The sequence below is a fragment of the Salvia splendens genome, chromosome 4 (assembly GCF_004379255.2).
Source record: "Salvia splendens isolate huo1 chromosome 4, SspV2, whole genome shotgun sequence".
NCBI lineage: Eukaryota > Viridiplantae > Streptophyta > Magnoliopsida > Lamiales > Lamiaceae > Salvia > Salvia splendens.
The window spans coordinates 38,635,287-38,660,474 of record NC_056035.1 but is presented as its reverse complement, the minus strand read 5'-3'; the positions used below and the strand labels follow the sequence as shown (position 1 = coordinate 38,660,474).

The following is a 25,188-nucleotide window of genomic DNA, read 5'->3' as shown; positions in this document are numbered from 1 at the left end:
GACAGCCGTCGAGTGTCTGCAGAATTTTTGCGCGGGTGTGAGAGCGATATTCGGTGAGCGGCATCTTCAGAGTCCGAGCCCCGAAGACTGCCAGAGTCTGGTAGATATGCATGGGTCGGTCCACGGGTTCCCTGGGATGTTGGGCAGCATATATTGTATGCATTGGGAGTAGAAGAACTGCCCCGCCGCCTGGAAGGGATGTACACTACTGGCTTCAAAGCCAAGCATCCCACAATGATCCTAGAAGCTGTAGCTGACTACCGGCTGTGGATATGACATGCTTATTTTGGAGTCGCCGGGTCGAACAACGACATCAACGTTCTCCAGTCGTCGCCCATGTTCAATGCTCAATGCGCGGGCGTTGGTCCCGCCATCAGTTTCGTCGCCAACGGCAACCAGCACAATATGTGATACTATTTGGCGGATGGGATATACCCAAACTGGCCCGTCTTTGTGAAGACAATCAAGCATCCGCTCGGACAAAAGAAGTCATACTTTGCGAGCCGTCAGGAAGCAGCGCGCAAGGATGTGGAGCGGGCATTTGGTGTGCTCCAGAGTCGATGGGCGGTAGTCAAGGGTCCTGCACGGCAGTGGTATATTCCCAACATCGGCGATGTCATGTACGCATGTATCATAATGCACAACATGATTGTCGAAAATGAAGGTGTGGAACTGACTCAGTGGACCAATGAAGATGATACGGGTGCAGGTCCAAGTCACGGCGTGGCCACCGCGAATGTGAATATGGGGGTACCTCATGGAGAGGTCGAGCGGATGCGTGCATTTGCCGACATGCGGCAAACAGATGCCCGTGTTCGACTTCAGAACAATATTATCGAAGAGGTTTGGACGTGGAAGGGTTGACGTTGATGTTAGTACTTTTTTTTGTTTTATTACTATGTAATTTTTTTTTCAAATCATGTATGTTTTTTTTAAATGAAGTTATTAATTTTTCCCGTTCGTATTCGTGTTGAAATTTTATTTCCGTAAACGTAAATTGTTTTATTTGTGAATTTGTGATTTTTTTATTGCGGGAAGTCTTAGTGGGAAGGGCGATGGGAAGAGCGGATTGTGAAGGGGATGTCCTAGTGACGTGGCAGTGGGATGAGAAGTCCTAGTGACGTGGCGGGAGGTGTTTTCGAGATGTCTTAGTGAATGTCCGAGTGGGACATCCGCCCACTGGAGATGCTCTTAGAAAGAGGGGAAGAGAATACAATACCACACCGCGCAATCTTGAGGGAGACAGAGCAGAGCTTCTCCTTCACATCATCCATGATCAAGCTCTCATCCATCACATTCACTCTCCTGTAGCGGACAATTAATCATTACGCTAAAATTATTTACTTAAAATTTAATGCAAATATATATAAATAAAAACACCGGTCTTAGAGCCTCCACAATAAGAGGCTCGAGCCAATAGCATATCACTATAAGACCATCCACAATAACCGCCCAGCGACCGCCCAGCCGAGCGCCGGCGCTGGGCGGTTCGCTGGGCGGTCTATTGCAGCCGCCCAGCCGCTGACTGGAGAGAGAAACCGCGCAGCGCTGGGCGGTGGCGTGGCGCTGGGCGGTCGGCTGGGCGGTCCTTTCGGCGCTATTGCAGCTCCCGGATCGCCCAGCGCACCGCCCAGCGCGAAAATTAATTTTTTTTTTTCCGAAACACTATATATACGCGCTTTGCTCGTCATTTTCATTCGCACCACTTGTTTTAACGAGGAGTGAATTGTCACTCTTTTTTATTAATGTATTTTTTTTTAAAATTAATGTACTTTTTTTAAATTATTGTACTTTTTTAAATTTTAATAGTATTATTAAACTTTTCCCGTATATGTCTCGTAAATTAAATTTCGTATATTGTGTGATTGTTAATTATGTCATTTTATATAATTGTTATTAGTGATATGGCTATTGATGTGGCTGGGCTATTTATGATGTGGCTAGGCTATGGCTGGGCTATTTATGATGTTGCAGGAGGATTTTTAGTGCTGATGATGTGGCAGTGGCTGGGCTATGGCTGGGCTATTGCTGGGCTATTCCTATTGTGGATGGCCTAACTAACCAAAAACACCCCCTGCCACGTTATTAAGACTTCTCATAGCCTGCCACATCATTAGAACTTCCCACAATCCAGTAATAGGCTAGCACTAAGACTAGCCGACGCCCTAGCCAAGTAAATAAATTGACAAATCTGATTAATGCATTTTAATTGTTGGTGTTAATCAAATATTAGAAAAAAATGAAGTGCAATGAGTTATAAATATAGAGTATAAATAAAAAATTAAATAAAAATAAAAAAATCGGCTAGCCGATCGCTTGTCCGCGCAATAGCTGACTAGCGATCGGCTAACGGTGCTAGTTCACGGATGAGAGCTCGTCCTACTTTTTTTCGTCCGGCTTTTTCGCCGCGCCCAATAGCGGACTAGCCGAATGCCCTAGCCGCACGCCTGTGGCTAGGGCGTCGGCTAGTCCGCTATTGTGGATGCTCTTGAAATAAGGATAAATATTTTGAATTTACATAGTACTCCCTAGGTTCCGTGGTAGTAGAGTCATTTTTTTGGCACGGGGATTAAAAAGATATGTATAGTGTATCAAATAAATAGGAATAGATAATAAAGTAGGAGAGTTAGAAATGTTGAGAGAATAAAGTAAGAGCGAGAATAAATAAATAGGAGTAGACAATAAAGTATGAGAGATGAACAAGTAGATAAAATAAAGTAAGAGTGAGAATAAATAAATAGAAGTAGATAATAAAATAGGAGAGATAGAAAAGTATAGAGAAAAAAGCCAGAGTGAGAATAAAGTAAGAGTGAGAAAATGTGTTACTTTTTATTAAAGGAGAAATAACTGAGAAACGTTTCAAAATGAAAAAAATGATTCAACTATTATGGAATGGAATGAGTAATATTTTATGGGAATGAGTAATATTTTAGGACCCTGTTTGTGGAGTCGTTGTAATTATTTTCTAAATTGAATTTACTTTCTAAATTGAATTTACATAATATATTAAGTACTGATATTTTGCAATGCATTCAATGAGTTGTAAATTGAGATGAGATCTCAAAAGGTATGTGTGTTTCTTATTAAAGTTATCTAAATCAAACCAGACAAATATATATAGATATGATAATGGGATGTCAAGTATTTGATTATAATTTACTTTTTGTCCAATTATAATCTACCATCAAACATGACAAAGTTGAACTAAACAATTGCAAGATGAAATGTAACTATGTAGTAGTTGACACATATATATTTGGATATAATAATGGGCTGTCAAATATTTGATTGTTTTTCACTTTATGTCCAATTATAATCTACAATCAAACAAGACTAAGTTGAACTAAACAATTGAAACGTGAAATGTAACAATGTAGTTGACAAATATATATTTGGATAGAATAATGGGCTGTCAAATATTTGATTATAATTCACTTTATGTCCAATTATAATTCATCAAACATTACTATGTAGAACTAAACAATTGCAACATGAAACGTAAAGTAGTTGACAAATATGGCACTTTATATTCATAATTTTCATTTAGATTTAGTTCAAGCTGGCAATGATCTACCTTATTGGTATGTTATATGAAAAAAAAGATTACAAGTCACAAAAAAAAGTGAATTGTATTTTTTGTTTGGATTCGAAATTCGTATAGTGACTTTCTAACAATTCATATACTTCTTGCATTTGAGTAGCACGTCTCTTCTAACAATTTTTCTTGTCACCAAATCAAAATTTACTTGTGGCTTTTAATTGAAATACAACTCAAGTAATTTGGAATAAAGGATTAATATGCATGTTTGGATGCGCTATATTCAATAAAAATAAATACATTATTTATTCAAATGCATTTGACTATTTAACTATCAAATTTGAAATTCAAGACAATACAATCAAGCTTATTTTATATCTCTTCCTCATGCATCTTCCATTTCTCAAAACTCAATTTTCTTGATGATCTCTTTCCCTCTTGTCAATCTGCAACTACTCAATAACAAAATTTACTCATAACAATCCCCTATATTACGTACTATATTTAATTAATTACGGAAAATGTCTTCACACCTAAATTTTTTAATTATTTCAAAATATTTACAATGTAACAAATGATAGAATATTCAATATCCATATAAAATCAAAATCGCAAAGTTGGTGGCGTTGAAAGAGACGACGAAGTCGGTGGCGGGACAATATAAGTACTAGATAAATATTAAGCATTGTTTATGACATTATTACAATTTACTCATGATATATACGTCATCCATATCCAAGAACATGGAGAAGATTCTTAAACGAAAGATCATATATTTGTATAGGGTAAATCCTTACATATCCGAGCGTAATTCAAGATCAAGTGTTTAATTTTTGAATTTCGGATATCCAAGTCGGATAATTATTAATTAGATATCCGAACATAATTCGAGATCAAGTGTTTAATTTTTGAATTTTCAGGATTGATTATCCAATAATTACATATCTGAGCGTAATTCAAGATAATTTTTGAATTTTCAGGAACGATTACCCGATAATATCGGGTTAGATGCCTGCAAATATCCAATTTGACAGCCATATATACTCATATATGATCCAACTAGATCTATGACTCAAAAATCATAAATTTTGTCCAAACTATATGATTAGTCATTCATAAAAATCTACAAAAATTATTTAATCACTCCTAATATTACATTAATAGTAATTCACTACATTTTTGGAAAGGGGTAAAAAGATCAAGCTTCTCCAACTCTGATCACCAAACCTTCTTCAGCAATTTTAGACGTCGCACCGATCTAACAAATCTTCTGCAAAATAAAATGGATTAGGAAAAAACTCGAGAAAAATAGGTCATTCTTTTATCACATTTTTAGTAAATTCAAATTTAGTAGTGTTATTTTTTGTGGGAAGTTGAGAATCTTTAAGCAGTTACTAATCTAAAATGATGAACCCTATTGAGCTAAAAGTTGTTATCTCACAACACATTCAACTCGAAATATAGGACACAGATACAAATAAAAGATTTTGGAGCATTTTATCATTTGGATTTTAAATGAGATGGCATCCGTGTTTTGTAATATCCAAAGATTTTAATCATTTGATAATGAACTACAAACAAACTACATATAATAATAATATTGTATTAGTAAAATTTAAAAAATTAATTATACACTTACTCCCAAGGTACATCACCAGCAAGCAGCCAGTCGCCTTCCTTATCCCGATACGTGAGCTTGTACATTTCACGACCTGTTTGGCACATCAACAATTAGCCACCTCATTTTCAATAAAATAAAAAGCGTTTTCACAAAAATAACTCACGTTTGCCAAACATGGCCATGAGCGTGGCCGTTAGTGCTTGATAAGAACCAAAAATCCCCAAATCAACCTTCCTCGCTATCCCAATCCCTTCCATTTCCACTTTCACATACATCCAATTCAATCCTCCTCCGCCGCCGCCGTTATCCACCGTGACGTAATTCGAGGCGGTGCTCTCGCGGCGGTGATGCTCCGCCACCTTCCGCATCCGCGAATTCACCGGCGGCCACCCCACCACCGCATCCCCTTCCACATCAACACATCCGCTATCCCTACATTTGCACCCAATCATCACAAAACAATCAAAATCGCAATCCAGAGAGGAGAGAGAGAGAGAGAATTACAGATTTCGGTTATCATTCCAAATCAACAGCGGCAATGTGCGTTTGTTGCTGGTCATCTCATCATCTGAGAATGATTCATCAAATTTGCGCTTCTTCAGCATATTGTGAGTGGAAGTGTTTGAGAGAGCGAGGTGAAGTTGAAGATGATTATCCATATTTTGATTTTGATTATTTTAAGAGTGATTTCACAAAATCCAATAGAAATAACAAAGGCGATTTGAATATGAGTATGGGTATGGGTGAAATAGGGTGTGGGTATCATGTAGATTATATACAAACAAATCGTGTGTGTATATATATATATATATATACAGAGGAATACTGCGGGTGCAGGTGGAGGCGCAGGGAGACAGAGAACAATTTCCCAAGCATGTGTGTATCATTGGTAGAGTATCAACCGACCGAATTGATGAGGTGTTCCCAATTTAATTCATCAATTTTCTTGGACCAAACCAAACAATATGCTTTTACTCTTCCAACACTTATTTTCCCTTTTTTCCATTCCATTTTTAAATTACACTCAATATAATGTCCCCCGCTTGTCGTCTACCCATATTAATCAATTCTAATTACGCAAAAACTTTCCAATTTTTGCATCCCACCCGAAAATTTCAAAAATCTAAAATCTATTACTTTCCTACTTCAGGAAATATAATTTCATTTGTATAGACACCACATATTTTAATAAGAATTGATAAAATAAAAGGAAGGGGAGAAAAAGTAGATAAAGAGAGAGAAAGAGAAAAAATAAAAGAGAAAAAGACAATGTGGGTGAAGTATTAAAAAAAACTCATTTTTGAAATGTGACCATTTCTCATGGTCACTCTAAAATGACAAATGAGACGGAGAGAGTATATCTATTATATATTACTCCTTCCGTCCCTGAAAATTTGTCACTTATTTCCTTTTTCGTCCGTCCTTAAAAATTTGTCACCTTTCACTTTTACCATTTTTTGTAGTGGACCCTATATTCCACTAACTCATTCACACTCACATTTTATTATAAAACTAATATATAAAAGTAGGACTCACATGCCACCAACTTTTTCAATCCACTTTCTATTACATTTATTAAAACCCGTGCCGGGTCAAATGGTGACGAATTTTGGGGGACGGAGGGAGTATATTTAATTAAGTATTTTATTCAAATATTTCTAACTGATGTGTCGATTCCAGTTAAACTGAAAATCAGCGATTAAATTTCAAAACCAAATGTCCAGTTAAAAACAGATAACATTTATATTTACCAAACATACAATCTCAAATACTCAATTCGATCCATAAAATAATTTATTTTTGTCATTTTGTATTGTCCTACAAAAATAACCAACTTTTATTTTAGGAAACGGTTTTACTCTAATAAATCGAGACCTCACTAATATTATTATTATTATTATCATTTTTCTTTTGGTTTTTTTATTTTATTAATTGCATATTATTTTAAAAGTGATTTATTTTAGGGAAAGGCAGAAGCATTATTTTACTTATCAAATTACGGTACTGATCAATCCTGCCCTCATCCTTTCATTTCTCTAAGTACAAGTGAAATGACAGTATTTAATCATAGTAACACTTATCGGCTAGTCACACTGACTTTAATAATGTTTTTATATACGTTGCAAATATAAGTTGAAACCATCCATATTTTATATGAATAGTAAATTAAATTAGACTCATTTAGTAGTGTAACAGTGATAACAAAGGCTTGTAATAGAATAAAGCTATATGGTCATATTATGACCAGCCATAAATTGATCAAATAGTAAAAAAAATCGATTTTTTTCAAATTTTTGGTTTAATACTATTTGATTTTACTTTTATATCATTTTCATTATTTGTTGCTCAACATGTTATTGCTGCTCTTTTGTAGTTTTTGCTCAACTTATTACTACTGTCATTTCTTCATTGTTGCTCAACGTATACAGTAATTCGTGATATTAATGTGTTTTACATAATGAAATTCAAAGATAAGTACCAACTCACAAGTTCATTAACACGCATATAAGGTTATACCAGTAATTCTAATTTTTTTTATATATATAAATGGACTAAATTAACTTTTTATGGTCGGCCATAATATGGCCATTTAGCATCGCTCTTAAATTTAATGCTATTTCAAATGCCCATCCAACTCGATAAAAGTTTTTTGTCTTGTTCAAAATGGATATCGATCCCTTTTGAACTATTCCATTCCAAAAACACTCTTTACCAAATAGTCGATTCCATCCCATCAGAGAAGAAAAAATGTGAGTAATATAATGCAACATCATTAACGCACTAATCAACAATACTATTTTATAGATTATCAACATCTTAATACATATAAAATGATCATTCATATTTAATCTGGACTACCGACATGATTTTAATACCCAAGAAAAAAGAACTCACTATGTCCATGTTCGACACGTAATTTACAAAGTTTACAGTCATAAAATATACTCGATTTCATATTTTTAAGTCTTGTCTTCCAATTTTCAACTTTGCAAATAAAATCGTACTAATATTTATCTCATCTTTTATTCTGTAAGACTAAAATTACCGTCCTCTTTTAATCTATCGTAATTTGGCAGATTTTGAAACGTATTAATTTCTCTTTTAATACCTATATATATGATCAATCGGTGTTTTCATTTAATCTTCAAATCAAATTTTTCATAATCGATGCAAGGCATTAGAGTTTGTGAACTAACCTTATTTGAATACTTTTCTAATAATTAGATTCAGCGACTCTGTCTATCCGATCCTACATACCCTGTTTTCCTGTCTACCTCTTTTTATTAATAGTATTTTAATGCATAGATAAAAAAAGACAGACTTTGAAGGGGAATAAAGAAAATAGGAGATCAAGAAACACATGTTCCCAACAATGTTTGTTCGTGTGATATTAAAATATTTGCATAACAATAGGTGTGAGACTTGAACAAAAGAGTGCATGCATTAAAATAAAATGTACATCACTTAAAAGCATAAGTTACAAGAAATAAATGGGGCTGCCGCCTTTGAGGTTGACATGAATCAAATTGTCAAACCGAATCCAATCTCTGCCGTTGTCCACCTATGATAAGATTGAGGGAACACAAATCACGTGCGCCGCACCTGATCAACACACAATGTTGGTTTGTAAGTCATAGAGAAAGGTTTTATTTTAATCCATAGAGTATTAGAGCATCCGCAGCGGTGGCGAAAGACGCCACCGCCGTCCGCGCCGTTGGCAAGGCGCAGGACCGCCGCCGCTGCAGCCGCGCCGCTGGCACGGCGCTGCTCGATGTATCGAGCACGTCCGTGCCAGCGGACGCACACGTGGCGCGCTCCCATTCGTCAACGGCATAGCCGTTGTGTTTAAACTTTTTTTTATTATTTTTTTAAAAATCGGTATTTAATTATAAATAATGCTAAAAAATAAAAAAAAAATATTTTCCAAATCCCAAAAATATGGCCGTTTTTTTCCCGTTTTTCTGAATTTTTTTGATTTTTTTTTAATTTTTTTTCCCCAAAATCATCTATAAATACACACATTCATCATCCATTTATCACATCAAATCATCTCTCATTCATCTCTCATTCATAATTCTCATACAAACTATCAACACATTCATCCCCCACTCAAAATCTCAAATGGATTTCACCCATATTATGGCGGAAGCGGAACGCGAAGAACAAGAATACTACGAACAACATCGTGCCGCTTACGAAGCATATGTCGCGGCGAATACCCCTGCTCCTCCTCCTCAACGAACCAGATCAAATCGACGGTACATCCATCGTGACCGGGAGGGAGCCCACGAAAGGCTCGTTGCCGACTACTTTGCCGACCAGCCGCGGTTTCCGGCAGATTACTTCAGGCGCCGTTTTCGCATGTCAAAGCGCTTGTTCATGCGAATTGTCAACACATTGTCCGCACGTGTTGAATACAAGAAGACACACAATGCGCGATACTCGAATCCACAATCAACTACAAGAAGACCTAATCAACCACATGTGGGCGAAATTCGGCAACGAGTAGTGTCATTTTTAATTTTTAGGATTTTAATTATGTAATTTTTAATTTTTAGGATTTTAATTATGTAATTTTTAATTTTTAGGATTTTAATTATGCAATGTTTAATTTTATTTGTCATTTGTAATATTTATTGTGGGTTTTAAATGAATTTTAATATTATGGAAATGTTTTTGTGTAATTGAATTTTATATTAATTGTGCTCGTCCTTGCGGAAGAGCACAGTTGTGGGTGTTGTGCTCTTGCCAGAGAGCAGGCATGAATAGTACCGCCCGGGCCCACAACCGTGCCGCTTGGCAAGAGCACGGTTGTGGATGCTCTTAGACCGATATAAAGAAAAAGTTAGTGAAGTATTGTTACCGGATAATATGTCACATTTTATTAATGAGATTAAAGTTTTTAAAATTGGAAAGTATATATTCTGATGCGACCAGTAGAGTATATATGACGAATCTCATGAATAGGACTATGGATGAGACTATCGGAGCGGACTGCATGAAATCGGACAATCTGAAAATGGCACATGGCATCTACTACAATTTGAAAAAATTTATGTTTTTTTCTTTTTCATTGGAATCCTTTGATATTTAATATTCCCCCCGTCTCAACTAAGTTGAATCGGATTTCTTTTGGGATGTCTCAACTAAGTTGAGTCATTTCCTTTTTTGACAAAAAAACATCCAATCACTCTTACTTTATTTCATCACATGCTTAACCTCTCTTTTTCTTTTCTACTTTATTTCTTTCTCCTACTTTTCAACATAATTCTTAATCTTTGTATCTAAAAGTTTTGACTCATCTAAGTTGGGATGAAGTAGTACAATAAGTAGTGTGATCATGAATAATACTCCCTCCGTCCCATAAAAATATGGGTGGATGAGATAGCACGGGAATTAACATAAAATTAGTAAGGTAAGAGAGAGGAGAAGAACGGTACATTAAAGTAAGAGAGATGAAGAGAATGATAGTTGAAGTAGAGTTAGTGGATAGTGGAACCTACATTATTAAATTGATATAAGTTTTCAAAAAAGATGGAATGCACATATTTTTGTGGGACAGACGAAAATGAAAAGTGCACATATTTTTATGAGATGGAGGGAGTATAGAAATAAATGAATCAATACATGAAATTAGAGATTAATACAATAAATTATGAAAATGAGTAGTGTGATCATTAATGGAGTCCATATTCTCCATTAACTTATTTCTAAGTAACATTTTATTACTAAAAAAATACTACTACTTCATAATTATAGTAGGATATGTATTTCATTAACTTTTTCATTCACTCTTTTCAATAATCATCAAATTGAGCATTTATTAATGGATGAATGAGGTCGATGGTTTATTAGAGTTTACATTCATGAACTATGTAGCTTCTAAATACGTAGCACTATAATTTTTTGTGTGATAGCCGTAAACTCACAATTCGGTTTTAACTTTTAACTTATAGAGTTTGATTTTGCAAAATATTTGTGTTTTCGTTGATACATAGTTAAATATGTTTAATTCGAGTATGGGTACCTTTTTATGAAAACTAATTCATGCAATGAGCTAAATAATACAATGGTCACATATTTTAAAGTGAAAACTAGTGTATATGTATTGATCTACTCAACACACTTTATAAAGCTGTTTTAATTTAAGATTTTTTTTAGAGTTACAATTGAGTTACATACTTTGCCAATAGGTGTGGACAAAAACTTATTTTCTTGAACTTTCAATTATAATACAGAGATACAAAAGAACTGTAGCATTAGATTAAAACCCAAGACTAAGAAAGATGTGGATCAAAATTCAAAAAATTATACTACTACAGTATATCTCTATTCTTATTTAATAAAAGAGCTGTAATGAGTAAAATACAGTAAGAAATATAAAATGAACTAATCTCTCAATTATTTAACAAAGTAAAGAATCTAGGACTGTATGAACACACAATTATATTCAAGTAACAAGTGCTATCGCGCCAAATATTCAGCAACATATTTACAACATTCAATAAGATTAATAGTGAAGAAATTTTGGATTGCAGTACCTCAGCAAACATCTACAAGATTTCATCATCAAGCTGGGGATATGCTGAGGAATCATCTTCGATTGGCAGCGAAGGTGGCGTTCCAGGAGGGATACAAGCTGCACCGTTCTCACCGGCACATATACACAGGGCTTCAGCTTCTCGTAGGGTTGAATCGAGGTCGATATTACCACTCAATTCATTGATGAATTTTAGGAGAGTGTCAAAATCCATCTGCTCCCCGATAATCTTCTTGCGATATCTCTTGAGAATGGCAACGCAGACATATAGGTGCAGGTGCTCGCTCAGATGGTGAGTCCACAGAACATCCCATATGCACATAGTCTTATCGTATTCAAACTCCCTGCAAAAAAGCACGTGGGATTTTCATTCGCACATCAAAATAGCCGTATGAGACGCGGGGGGGGGGGGGGGGATTACACTTGCCTCTTGAACTGTATCAGTAGCCAGCGGAAACAAAAGAAATAGTTCAGGCAATCATTCTGCTTGAAATAGTTGTGCAATGGGCTGTCCAACACCTCGACCAGCTGCATCACATGAAATGATATTGATTAAAGAGTTAACAATATCTGCAAAGTGATTGTAGATTAACCAGACTAGGAAATCATGTCAAACCAAGTGCATAACATGAAATTTCTTTTGGGCATGAGATTTAAGAAAATGAAATTTATTGAGTACTGGAGAGAGAGAATCAAATGGAATCAAGCAGGAGAATAATGCTAGAGTAAATGTATTGCTTTTTGCAAAAAATAGAAATTGATCACTTGTAGTGCAACACCCAAAAAAGGAATATCAATCACTTGTAGTGGGATGGAGCCATGGAGGGAGTTAAAACTATTCGAAAAATTATAAAGAAAAGTTCTGTTATAGTACCATTTTCAGAATATTAGTGTCTCATAACAAGGTAAAATGTTTTTTAGTGACAATTAAAACATAATAGAGCTTCCAAGAGTTTGGTGCGATTTGAGATTATATTCTCCATTCGGATAGATTTAAATCTTTCAGACAGTGGTGTTCATATCATTAAGACCAGTTTAAGAAGCAACTATAGGATGCCACTTTTGACCTTAATACAGTGTAAAAACCGTCAACTGAGTTTATATCATAATGAAATTAAGTTCTAAATCACTCTCAATGGAGTTTCAAGAGGCAAATGAGATTAGATGTATGTGATATTTCCTAAACTGAATTATAATTCAATACTTAATGAGAAATGAATTCAGCAGAAAACAATAATACATTTTTAATCGACAAGATTCTTGCACATTATAAGTAAGCAAGCAAGCAGGCGGAGGAAGAGAACCTTTGATAAAGCAAAGAGTTGAGAGTGCATCCCACTTTGATCACGATTGAAATTAGGTCCAAGACGCTCCATAAGTTGAACAAAGCACCAAAAGGACTCAGATTCGTCTCTCATCACATACAAGATTGGCGACAGAAGATCACTCATACCCTGAAGGCAAATAACCAAGCATTCCAGAGAAGCAGAATATTTATAACTATGCATATGGTCAAATTATTTCAACAAAAGTTGCTAAAGTAACGACACAAAAAGGAAACTACCTGACAGTACCCAAGATCGAAGTTGTAAAACGAGTACGTCAACAATATATCTCGCATGAGAAACACATTAGGATTGTCATCCCCGTCATAAAATGATAGCGATCTGTCAGTCCTCACCTGAAACGAGGGAAAAAGTACACTTTCACTAAGAAGACACCATCTAGGATCTTGATAAAACCTGTTTTAAATATAAATTTGACAGTGGACCCCTACCACATCCTTGTCAATAAGGCCTTTCCTCTCCCGAAATTTTGTAAATCGCTTTGCCTGCTCTGGAGAGATGCTCTAAGCAAAAAAAATGACACAACAATTGTGATTTAAGAGCACTAGATCAAGATATGTGTATTCTTCATGAATAAAACAACCATATGTACCAGGTTAAAGGTATTACATAAAACAAAGTTGCAAAGCATGCAACACCTCCATCGTTAAATTAGATTATATGCGTCCTATTTCCATATTAGGTTCATATCGCATGGAACATTTTCTATCAAACTAGATGTATATTTTAAGTCTTCTAATTAGTTTGGTCACAGATATGTCTACCATAAACGGTTCGCTTCAGAGGCACCACCATAAAAGTGGTATATTGAGATTGTTATTATATATCTCAGTTCGCCAATGTTTCTGGTGGATTAGAGAGAAATTTTGGAGTATGCTACATACGTGATAATCAAGTAACAGTTCAACAAGGTATTGTTGTACCATCCAAACCCTGAGTAAGATCCACTAGCCTCAACTGACCCCATCGGGGTTACCATCCTTGAAATAAAAGTGTTTTTTTGGTTTTATATTGCCAATACAATAGGCACACAGAAAATGCAAAAGACCGAATCCTCTTCCTAAAAAACTAGAAAGAGACAATGTAAAATGTACTAGGAAAAGATACCACTCTTCCGGAATCTCATCCATCGATCCAAGGGCTTACTCACATTTCTTTTCTTTAAATAGTATATCTTCTTTAACAGTTGAGAACACCTCCAATAGTATTCAGTAGATATTAAGATGAAAAAAAAGGCATCAACAAATACATACTGACATTCACCAAATGGAGAAATCAATACCAGGGCATCTCAAGGGAACATTTAATACGCCTATTTTGCACTACCTATATTATAGATTAAGTGGTATGCCTTTGGATCTAATTTCAATGGGAGAAGAACCTCAAACTTAAAGTACTGTTAGAAGATACACAAAGGAACCAATTCCAATAAAGTTACCAGTAGCAGGCAGAACAGCGGCAATGAAGGGGAGAAAAACAAATAAAATCTTAAAAATATATCAGAACTTAACAGTGATATAGAGGACAAACCTGCCACTGTTTTTTTATTGTTTCATACTCCGATTGCTTTACTGTTATGAGGTACTCTCTCTCAGCAAACGTTGATTCATAGCTGTGGTATCCTAATAAAAATCTCCAAACCTGTAAAGAAAATTATTAGCATGATTATTGGGAAAAACTGAAGACGAAAAACAAACTAATCAACAAACTTCAACAAACTGCCAAGCTAAAAATCAAGCATCAGAACAATAATGTATTTCATTATGTAGACCTCTTTTCGCAAATTGTGCTCAATGCCTCCATAGAAGATTCGCTTTTTCAAAGAGTTTGAATCCATTACCCGCCCTTCTGCATCCAAGAAGGTCGCCCACTGCAAGAATTTTGACTCAGATGACATATAAAACAGACGGGGCTAAATCACTCAAAGAAACATAGATTACTCAGATGGTAGATCCTGAAAACACACAATTTCACTCCCTTGTTAAAGTGAAAGGTAGCACTCGAAAGCACATACAACATACATGAACCCGACCCGAACCCGAACCCCATAAAGCATATGAATGCTTGAAAAAAATTCACAGAACTAACAGCCCCACAATAAAGAATCTTGTGCTAGCCACCGAATGACATTATTAGTCCATTCTTTACTGAATTCCACCAGTTTTCCACATAGAAGTCATATGGGGAAATTACTTACAGGTGATAAGTATTAGGGGTTTAATGGTGCATTCCTACAGAAGTAACTTTTTTGTTCCATGATCTTCAACAATCATTGTAATGTTCAACATTTCAAATATGCATACCCGACAATAAGATGGCCAACTAAGAGGGAATTGGGGGGACGGAAGGGACCAAGTTTGACTCTATACAAAAGCAGATCATTTCTGATATCATCAGGCAGGCAAACAGGTTTACCTCTTCTTGCCCCAGGGGTTCCTGGCGTGGCTTTCCCCACACCAGTGATAATTTGTCCATCTGCCAAAATAAGAAGAATTGTCAACATTAACTTGATTGTACTTCGATAATGAACCGATGTCTGAATGCTTTTTTATTACTTCACTATCAAAAAACATAAACATGCAAACATTTTATGATTCATGTTCGAAGAGTGTTTTCCTTCGAACAAGAATTCACCCCCAATGCCATAAGCAGTGTCAAGATTATCATTTCTACAATTAGAAAAGGTTAAAGGCTGGCCTTATTTCCATATTTTCTCATTTAGCTTAATAACATAATCCCTCAGTCGCAAAAAATAGAGTACACTTCTTAACTTCCCTTTACTGAATGCATATATACAGAAAAAAACATGGCCCACCATTATCTACATTAAGTTGGTAACTAACATAAAAACAAAAAAGTGGACCATTCTTCACTCATAAAACTACTACCTAACTTGTCTTGTGCCACACTGATTAATTTTTTCCTATTAGGAAATAATACATGTTTTTTTATTCCTTTCTTTTTCTTAATGTTACGAATATATGTTCTAATTAATACTCCTGTATGATGTTGATTGTTGAGCTTAACTAGATATAACCTCTTAGATGTAACAGTGTTATCAGTGCCACAACCTAAGCTGCACGCCACTGCATAAGCTGGAGAACACTTAATTTTAGCTGCGGGTGACATTGAAAATATAAAAACGGGTTGAGATATCGAAAAAACCATAAGCTCCTTAAGTGATCCTCTCAAAAAGTGATAGACTTCGGTCCTTCTTCCCCTAGAACTAGCTATCTAAGTGTAAAATGTACAGAGCAAGGAGCTCTAAATGTTCAAGCAAAAAAACTATAACTTATTATGCTAACACAAAGTTGCCAGAAGATTTTGAAATCAAACTTGATGGAGATTTTGACACGTTAAAGTCACATGTTAAACAAAACCTGGGTATCATTCTTGAAGAGAGATTAGAAAAGCTTTAAAATGTCAATAATCATGATAATTGATAACCGATAGAAGCAAAAGTTGAGACTGCCCCAAATTTAACTGTCAAAAGATAACATGCAAACAGCAAAGAGGCCACTCAAGAAAAGTTTTTAGAAACATAAACAAGATGTGAAGTGATAAATTACTACCTCTACAGGATCCGCTGCCACAGGAACCTCATCACGAACTTGTGGAGAATCATCTGATGATGTGATACGTTTAGATGCAGGTGACAAAGCACCATTCTTCAACCGGTCATTAGAAGGATAGCTATCATACTGGCTGTCCCCGAAGAGCTGGGAAGTTGTTTCACGAGCAAATCGAGTAACAAGTGAAAATTTCTCCAATACTTGAATTGAAATGTCGCGGCCAGGATCATGATGTTTCTGTCTCCTGCCATTCTGAAAAATATGGGAGCTTTTATCTACCTCGTCCTTATCTGGATCAATTGAGGTGGGGGATTCACACATAGGAGTAAGAGCTCTAGGAAGCTCCAATGAAGACAGAGTCCTCTGTACAAAATAAAAATTTACAATCATTTAAAGCAGGGAAATTACACATGCAATCAGCTACCATAACACGGGGGGGGGGGGGGGGGTTCTTCAACAGGAGCATCAAAACATACTAATTTGCAGCAGACGAAATATCTTAGATCATACCTGGAGAGGATTTTCAAAATCATTCACAAGAAACACATTGGCATCATCTGCTGATCTGGATACAAGAAAAACATGTAAGAATAACTGTTGTCAAATAAAATGGATGTCAATTTTTCTTAAGAAATGGAGTATATATTTTATCTATGCTTAAACAATTAAATTAAAAACAAGGTCGGGTATTTCATCTTTTCTGAAACAACTAAAATTAAAAACATGGTCGGATATTTTTCTTAACGCCCACTAGGGGTGGTCGGTGGTGGATGGGTGACCCGTGAATGGAAGTATGGGTTTGAATCCCACCAATGCCTTATATGTTCAGCCCATTGCACAGGTATTTACTAAAGAAATTTAGGCAGCCATTTTTGGAGCCTATTGTAATACAAGAGTGGGATTCACCGTTGTGCACCTTCAAGTAGAGATTTCAGATATCTCTTGGTCACCCAAAAAAATGGAAGTATATATGAAAAAGTTGTCTACATGTTTACATTAGTTTTTTTAATGTCTAGTTGTCTATCAAAATAGAGATTAAAACTGAATATAAATATACAGTTTGTTCCAAATTCCAGCATTCCTTTGTGTAATATTCTTAGAGCAAGAACTGCTACCCAGAGGTAGCCCATGTATGACACATCTAAAATGCAAAACAATAAATTAGATTACTTCTTGACCAAGTTAAGAACATAAAAGATGCCGAGTATGTATAAAATTTGACAGTTAGTTGTTCTATAACAACTAAAGTTGCTTTATTATTTCACTATTTGCTCGGTAAGGAACATGGTTCTTTCTTGAGATAATGGTGAGCGCAACAAGGAAAAGGAAAAGCAAAAGTATACAATAAAGGCTTTTAATAAGATCCATAACTCAAGAGCCTTTTTGAGAGTTCATGGATGTTAAAAGAGACAAAAACTCGGCATCCCTACAAATTAGTCATGTCAAAGTTTATGGTTAACAACTTTGAATGTGCTATAAGAAACATATAAACAACTCTTCAGTTTGCTACACAAAAGAAGTTACACAAGCAAAAAAGATAGAGCATTAGGTAGGAGGTAAACGGTAAACCATACCTGACAAGAACAACATGCTGCTTGATGGTTGCAAGAAATTCTCGTACCCCTCCATTATAGAAATAAAGTGGAGGGAAAGCCAATCCTGAAAATCATACAGGGTAGTAATGACAATGAAGACTTGACCACTGGCTACAAGATGTAAAGATGGCATCTATAATAACTAATAAGTAAAAATTTAACACTAAACATACAGATGTGAATTCCTAAGAGTTACTATATAGTTCAAGAGTGTAATTGGCTGACCGAAGAAACTAAATCCGTGGATAAAAATGTTTTAGCCAAAAACATCACAGCAACACAAGCATAGTTAAACGTGAATTTCAAAGTTTAAGACTCTTTTTAACCATTTGTGGAAGGTTTTAAGCTGTTTTAGGTTTTTTATTGAATAATGTAATGTTGGCATTATACAATATACTAGTACTACATAATTCCTGTTTCCTTACTAAGCCAAAAATATACTTGTAACTACAGGACATACCAAATTCACTTTAAGTTCTTTATTGTTTAGAAATGGTAATCTAAATCCTCTAGGCAGCTATTACTTGAGTTTTGTCCTAGTAAGATTAACTCCTTCAATAACCGGAGCCTGCAAATCTCCACAGTACTAGAAATAGAATACAGATACATCCAACAATAGATTGATTCTCCACAGCATACATGCTATGATGCTGCATCTTACTAAAACACTGTCCTCTTCAGTTGAATCTATAGTGATATACTTAACTAAAAGGCTTATCTCGTTAACAATCAAAACAGAATATATTATAGAAACATAATGAAATTGAACATATTAGAGATTACTATCTCAAAACTATGATTACCTGATGACATAACTACAATAATGTACTGCCAACTCAATGTTGGAGTGTGTCTACGTATTGATCGAATATCTGAAAACGGCACAGCCCTGATAGTATAAAGATTCTTATCTGCACCCATGTAGTGGAAAAGTAAGCAATATATTAATGTATTGGAAGATAAAAAACCATGCATCAGATAGAAGAGTAAAATATCCAAGGCTCTACCTTTCTCAGATCTCGCATTTGAACTTTGCCCTTTGTAAGGAAGCCACGTCTGCATAAAGAAATGGAAGACTAATTGAAAATCATGGGTCCAGAATACACCATTCATAGAACACAATGTACGTATTCTACTTTAAATATAAAAACTTGTGAAGCCAATTCAATCCGCATACTTTCCAGACTAAGTAGTTTAAACCAGTACATTGACTTTGTGGTAAAGAAAATAAACGGTGTGGAAAACCCTTTTTAAATCATAGATCAAACATTGCAATCACAAATTCTTGTGCCTTCTCATCCTCTGATCATTACATTATCCAATTTCTCAAAAGTGAAAAACAATGTCAACTAGCATGTCGTATACTAGATTAAACTGTATTAAACACATTTATCTTCTGTACATCGTAAAACTTATAACTAAAGAAATCTGTATTTCATAACCCCAAGCTAATTTTATGATAATCAGCAATGGATATTCATAAAACTTATAACTAAATAAATCTGTATTTCATATCCCCAATCAAATTTCATAACAGAAACATTCATACAAAACATTAAAAATTATAACCAAGAAAAGAACCATGAAATTAGCAATCCAATAACAGAAACTAATAACAGAAATATAAAATTATTTCCAAATAAACTGCGAAAATGCATACCATTGAAAGAGCATTTCCTTGCTTAATCAACTTCAATCGGCCACTAATTCTCTCGGAAACGGCCTGAGTAGGATGTATTGCCACATTATCCTTCGTATATACAACCTCCGCACCCTCCGGGTCGTTAAGTGAGTTTCGCCCGAGGCTGTCATTCCGAGTTATGCTTGCAGGGCCCTAAAAGCAATCAATTCAACCAAATGTGAGCGAATTCAAGAAATCAATTGTGTTGACACAGTTATTAATGAAATAAAATAATCATTCAATACAGCGCTTCCATTCATGGGGGAAGTTAACAATGATTAAGAAAAATACAAGAGTCGTTTAATCCAAAATCAATACAACATCGAGATTACATGTTGAATCGACGCGGCATAATCGGCATCATCCGCCAAATCATGAGCATCAGGTTCGAGCATCGTTGCACTATATTTGCGATAGAGAGCAAGAGAGAGATGAGAGGATCGCGTCTGATTCCTTGGAGACGAAGGAGACGGAAATGGGATTCTTATTTCTTTTCTATCAAAATAAATGTTGTCAAAATAATGATATTAGGAAAGCTTAGAGAGAGAAAGGAGCATCTAAATTGGGCCCCGCATTCAGCTGGGTCGGTTAGATACCAGAAACTATTATTATTAAAAAAATTTAATTTATTTTTGATAAATAATGCATAGTTTTCAAATTTTGCAAATTATATTGTACTTTCGTTACAATTCGTAATCATCTCACATGAAATCATCAATAAATAATAACACAATTTTGAAAATTTGCAAGTTATATTATAATTTCATTACAATCCGTAATCATCTCACATGACTGATGTCTGGTGAAATTTGTGATCACATGGAAGTCGAATTTTTTGATTTATAATTGCAGCTCGCAACTTACCACAACGTGAGAAAGTCGGGTTAAGACTATGCTTTAATGACACTAGCCTCGCATAAATGTCATAATCTAAAAGAAATTAGTCTAATTGCAAATTGTAATTAGTTTTATGAGATAATTATAAATTAAAAAATTTTCAACGATTTAATTTTAAAATTATGAAATTAACCAAATATCCACTAAAATTATGCTTGTTTCTTGATTTTGTTGGGACATAGTTATATTCAGCATTAATGGTTTGTGTCTATTTGTTTTGTCCGTTTCGCACTAGAAGCACGCTCTCCCTCGCAGATGGCCCTGAACTTCGGGGAGTCTCGCAGAACAAGGAACTTGTCCCAGTAGGTGAACTTGGGCCACCCTTGTGTATTGAACAACTAACACGATAACGCTTGTATGTCGGCTTCGCTGCGGCCGTTCTCAACAGTGCGGAGTTGGTTGTCGTATATATCAGTGTACCTCTTCAGGGCTCTAGTCATCCTATTGAACTTCTTCCGGACCTGGTCGTGTTAGGTGCACGGTGCCTAGTGGTTTGAATCCGTTGTACACCGCCAAGACGCGCTTCCAGAAGCAAACGTCAGTCTGATCCGTACCAACAGTGGGATCCGTCGTGACCTCGTCCCAAGCCCGTGCAATAGCAATGGACTCTTTCGTTTTGTAGAACGTCCCCCGTCGACCGCCGCCGCTGCCGTCGGGCCAGCCGACACCTTACCCACCGCCGCCGCCGCCTCTCCCATCGCCTCCACACGACCGGACGTCGGGGTCTCCGGTGTCCCCATCAACTGTTCCCATGTGAATCTATCAGATTCAGACAGAGGAGATTGGGTGGATTGGAATTGAGAGGATTGGAAATGTGTGGAATGGAATTGCTGAGAAGGGGTGTTGATCGCGTCCATGTTGGGCCGGTAGTCGCCGAACCCCGATTGGGGACGACCCACGTTCCTCTGCTGATGAGCGGAGGATTGACCCCGATACTGGGGTGCCTGTTGCCCCGGCGGCGGCGATTGTGGACTTCACATTTGGTTTGGAGGGGGGTGGGACTCGATCTCCACGGTTAAGAAGATGGAAAGTTGTCGTATCATGAGTCTCCATAGCTGGGGGAATCATCATCTCCACCTTGCATTTTTTAGACTATATAAAAATTGTAAAGAATGAAAATTAGGGTTGTCCAAATGTGTGTGAAGTGAAAAATGGGTGGAAAATGAAGTGTATACAAACAATTTTCGAAAATATTAAAAAAAATTAAATAAATAAAATAGGAGTTGGGCGGGCGCCCAAGCCTGACCAGCTTGGTGGCACTCAGTTGGTCTCTCCCCCGCCGCGGCTCTCCGTGGCCTCAGCAATAGGGAGCCGCGGCCCAGCCACCCCCGGGCCGGGAGCCGCGGCTTCCCTATTGTGGACGTCCTTAACAATGCCTCTACGGCTCTCCTCTCAAAAACATTAATAAAGCAGCAGTAGTTCTTAAATAATGGAGTACTCCTAATTTTGTTTGCTTGTTGGGCCGGACTTACCTTCAGCCCAAATTCCGAACTTTAAGATTGAGGCTATTGGGCCTATATAATCTTTGTAAAATCAATTTGAGTCGATTCATATTTTTTGTATGTTGAGAGTAGCTAATATTTTTATTGTATCCTATGTCATGACACATCAACTTTGAGTGCCCAAAAAATTTGACTTAGGGATATTTTTGTTACATTTTTTTATTAAAAATATGTTTACTGTTGATAAAGTAGAATGTTGTCTATTAAAAATGTCTCATATGAATAGATTTTGAATAGTCGTATTGGACTCAAACTCGAGACTTTTGGCATCGAATATTAGCTATTCTACTTCTACCATTAAGCCAACATTGACAAATTGTATATCTATTTCTTTCTTCTTTTGAGGGGACACATGCTTGCATTGATGGGAGCAATCTATGAACAAAACGTGTGCTTGAAATTCCCTTTAGTTTGCAATCAGAATGAGTGCACATAAAAAAGAGAAGTTATTTTTTTTAATTCGTATAATATTTAGTGAAGAGAGTGAATGAAGAGTAAAAAAGGAAAAAAGAGTGGGTAGCAACCCAAGATGATTGTCCCCCTAATGCATGCCCAACGCAACCCCTCCTTTGGCGCCGGTGTCTCCCGCTTGCCTTTGCCAAATCACACACACACACACACACTCCCTCTAAAAAGCTTTTGGAAACTTCTTTGCTGACATTCTGCACTCATGTTTCCAATACATGGAACTGCATACTTTTTCTTTCTTTCTTTTCTGGCACTTACATGCATGTTTGCTTCTCTTTTCAATTCTTTCAAAAAATTGGTGAACTAGTGAAAATTATATTCGAGTGTGACCACAGTTTTGTGTATAATCAAACAGAGAGTGTGCATGTGTTAATTGAAACATTTAAGACAAAAGGGGGTTTGTTTATGTGTTTTAGAAGAGAATATTATTTCAGGTAGTGCATGCGCAAGAGATGAAATGTAAAATATACTATTATTTTAAAAAGTGAGAGTTGGATATCATTTTCCTCACCTTCTTCTCATTCAACACACACACACATATATATATATACACACACTTCCATGATTCCATCTCTCACTTAATTTCTTTTTATTGATGCCTTTTTAAGCATTGCATATTCTAAAAAACCCTGAAAATCCCACTCTTGTCTTTTCTTTTCTTTTTGTACAAAAAAAAGGGGAAAGGGATCACTTGAAATCTCCCTTTTTCATTCTTAATCTTCGATTGATGCCACAATTTCCGCGTATAGCTACATATAAAATAGTATCTTCATCACTAGTGAAATTGAGTTGTTATGGTAATGAACTCGATTGGATGATCCCACCTCCAAGCCTAACCACCAACAAATATAACTTCCTCAACCAACAACCCCATCATTTCATGTCTTTTTTCAACATGTCTTAAGCTATCATGTTGCTGTCTTTTTTTCTCTTCATTGCTATTACATATATATCTTGCTCTTTTATATGTTGAATATATCCATCAGAATCTCCAAATACTTGCTTCAAGTGTTGAAGAAAGCGATATTGGTGAGGTTCAATCCGAAGACGGATTTACTCAATATGGAGCGAGTGAAGTTCGATCTCTGATTGAGCCGCGCCAATATCACTTTCGTGATTGAAAAGTTGTGGATTTATTCAAATCTTCTCAAATTAATTCTGCAGGGGCTCTTTCGTCTCATTATTTATGGTACTATTTTTCTTTGATGTGTCATGTTATAAAAATGAATACGTCTCAGTATTTAGGAAGTATATTCATATATATGCGTGTTTCCTTTACCAAACTCAAAAAAATAATTTATTTTTGTTTCTATCTATTGCTTGTTAGTACTTATATACCTTATGGCCGAAATGTATGTTTTTTATTTCATAATTGCCGGTTTTTTGGGTTATGGATTTTCGTTAATGATAAACTCTACAAACTATATGCAAATATTAATGGAGTAAACTTTTTTTTTGTGAATTTTAGAGTTTTTGTAGTTCGCAAATTGTAAGATATGTGGAACTTTATAAGTACTCTCATTTTATCTTCTCTGTTTTGGCTTTTGAGCTCATTCTAGTCGAGTTCTTGCTATTCGCGTTGAGTACATTTTTTAGCCCTATATAGATAGAGTGCTTTAGTAAAATATACGAAAACTATCAACAAGATCATTTAGTCCGTACGTGCTGGTCAAATATGAATAATGATATAATCTTTCAAACTTGTGTAGCCAGCATTGATATAGCATTTTTGGTGAAATCTTACATTTGTGTATTAGTAATACTTTTTATGTTTTCTTAACGAGATTAAGATGTTTAATAAGAAGTAACTAAATCCAAATTATGCAGCTTTGGCCTTTATGATAGCGTCTTAATACCTCAAAGATAACTTTGCTATAGTTTAATAATGAATTGTATATTCTGTGCATTAAATGAGTAGATCCGAACTGTAAGGCCATACACAATAGGAATAGCCCAGCAATAGCCCAGTCATAGCCCAGCCACTGCCACATCATCAGCACTAAAAATCCTCCTGCCACATCATCAAAACAAGCAAATAGCTCAGCAATAGCCCAACCATAGCCTAGCCACATAATATCCACATCACTATTAACAAATATATACAAAATGAAATAATTAACAATCACACAATATACGAAATTTAATTTACGAGACATATACGGGAAACATTAATAATACTATTAAAATTTTAAAAAGTACAATAATTTAAAAAAGTACAATAATTAAAAAAAATTACAATAATTTTTAAAAAAGTACAATAATTCACTCCTCGTCGCCGTCGTCGTCTCCTCCGTCTCCTCCGTCGCTGTCGCCACCATCGCCTCCGCCTCCGTCGCCGCCGCCTCTACTCCCGGCGGCTTCCCTCCGTGCCGCCTCCAAATCCTCCTGCATGCTCAGTAGCAATGTTTGAAGCAAACTCTTCTCCAC

At 35.9% G+C, this 25,188-nt stretch overlaps 2 protein-coding genes across 2 annotated transcripts; both read right to left on the bottom strand.

Annotated features, from left to right (window-relative positions):
* Positions 1 to 4,729: 4,729 nt before the first annotated feature.
* Positions 4,730 to 5,890, bottom strand: LOC121800456 (auxin-responsive protein IAA20-like). The gene is made up of 4 exons (XM_042200033.1): positions 5,664 to 5,890; positions 5,323 to 5,591; positions 5,178 to 5,250; positions 4,730 to 4,808 (listed from the first exon to the last, which is right to left on the bottom strand). Exons 1-4 carry the CDS (start codon positions 5,816 to 5,818, stop codon positions 4,757 to 4,759), a joined length of 549 nt encoding a protein of 182 aa, XP_042055967.1. The 5' UTR covers positions 5,819 to 5,890; the 3' UTR covers positions 4,730 to 4,756.
* A 5,648-nt stretch (positions 5,891 to 11,538) lies between these two features.
* Positions 11,539 to 20,393, bottom strand: LOC121799925 (TBC1 domain family member 15-like). The gene is made up of 15 exons (XM_042199443.1): positions 20,227 to 20,393; positions 19,874 to 20,047; positions 19,221 to 19,269; positions 19,017 to 19,124; positions 18,193 to 18,277; positions 17,129 to 17,183; positions 16,619 to 16,981; positions 15,462 to 15,521; positions 14,818 to 14,916; positions 14,577 to 14,687; positions 13,478 to 13,549; positions 13,265 to 13,381; positions 13,005 to 13,154; positions 12,128 to 12,228; positions 11,539 to 12,044 (listed from the first exon to the last, which is right to left on the bottom strand). Exons 1-15 carry the CDS (start codon positions 20,287 to 20,289, stop codon positions 11,714 to 11,716), a joined length of 1,938 nt encoding a protein of 645 aa, XP_042055377.1. The 5' UTR covers positions 20,290 to 20,393; the 3' UTR covers positions 11,539 to 11,713.
* Between the last annotated feature and the right edge of the window lie 4,795 nt (positions 20,394 to 25,188).

What these genes read in the sequence shown, in the direction of transcription:
- LOC121800456 (XM_042200033.1), bottom strand. Translation starts at nt 5,818, where the DNA reads ATGGATAATCATCTTCAACTTCACCTCGCTCTCTCAAACACTTCCACT. An exon ending in CATGGCCATGTTTGGCAAAC is followed by an intron (nt 5,251 to 5,322) that starts GTGAGTTATTTT and finishes TGTGCCAAACAG; the next exon opens with GTCGTGAAATGTACAAGCTC. An exon ending in GCTGGTGATGTACCTTGGGA is followed by an intron (nt 4,809 to 5,177) that starts GTAAGTGTATAA and finishes TTTATTTTGCAG; the next exon opens with AAGATTTGTTAGATCGGTGC.
- LOC121799925 (XM_042199443.1), bottom strand. Translation starts at nt 20,289, where the DNA reads ATGCTCGAACCTGATGCTCATGATTTGGCGGATGATGCCGATTATGCC. An exon ending in TATTGTAGTTATGTCATCAG is followed by an intron (nt 18,278 to 19,016) that starts GTAATCATAGTT and finishes TATGATTTTCAG; the next exon opens with GATTGGCTTTCCCTCCACTT. An exon ending in CAATAAAAAAACAGTGGCAG is followed by an intron (nt 13,550 to 14,576) that starts GTTTGTCCTCTA and finishes TTTTTTGCTTAG; the next exon opens with AGCATCTCTCCAGAGCAGGC.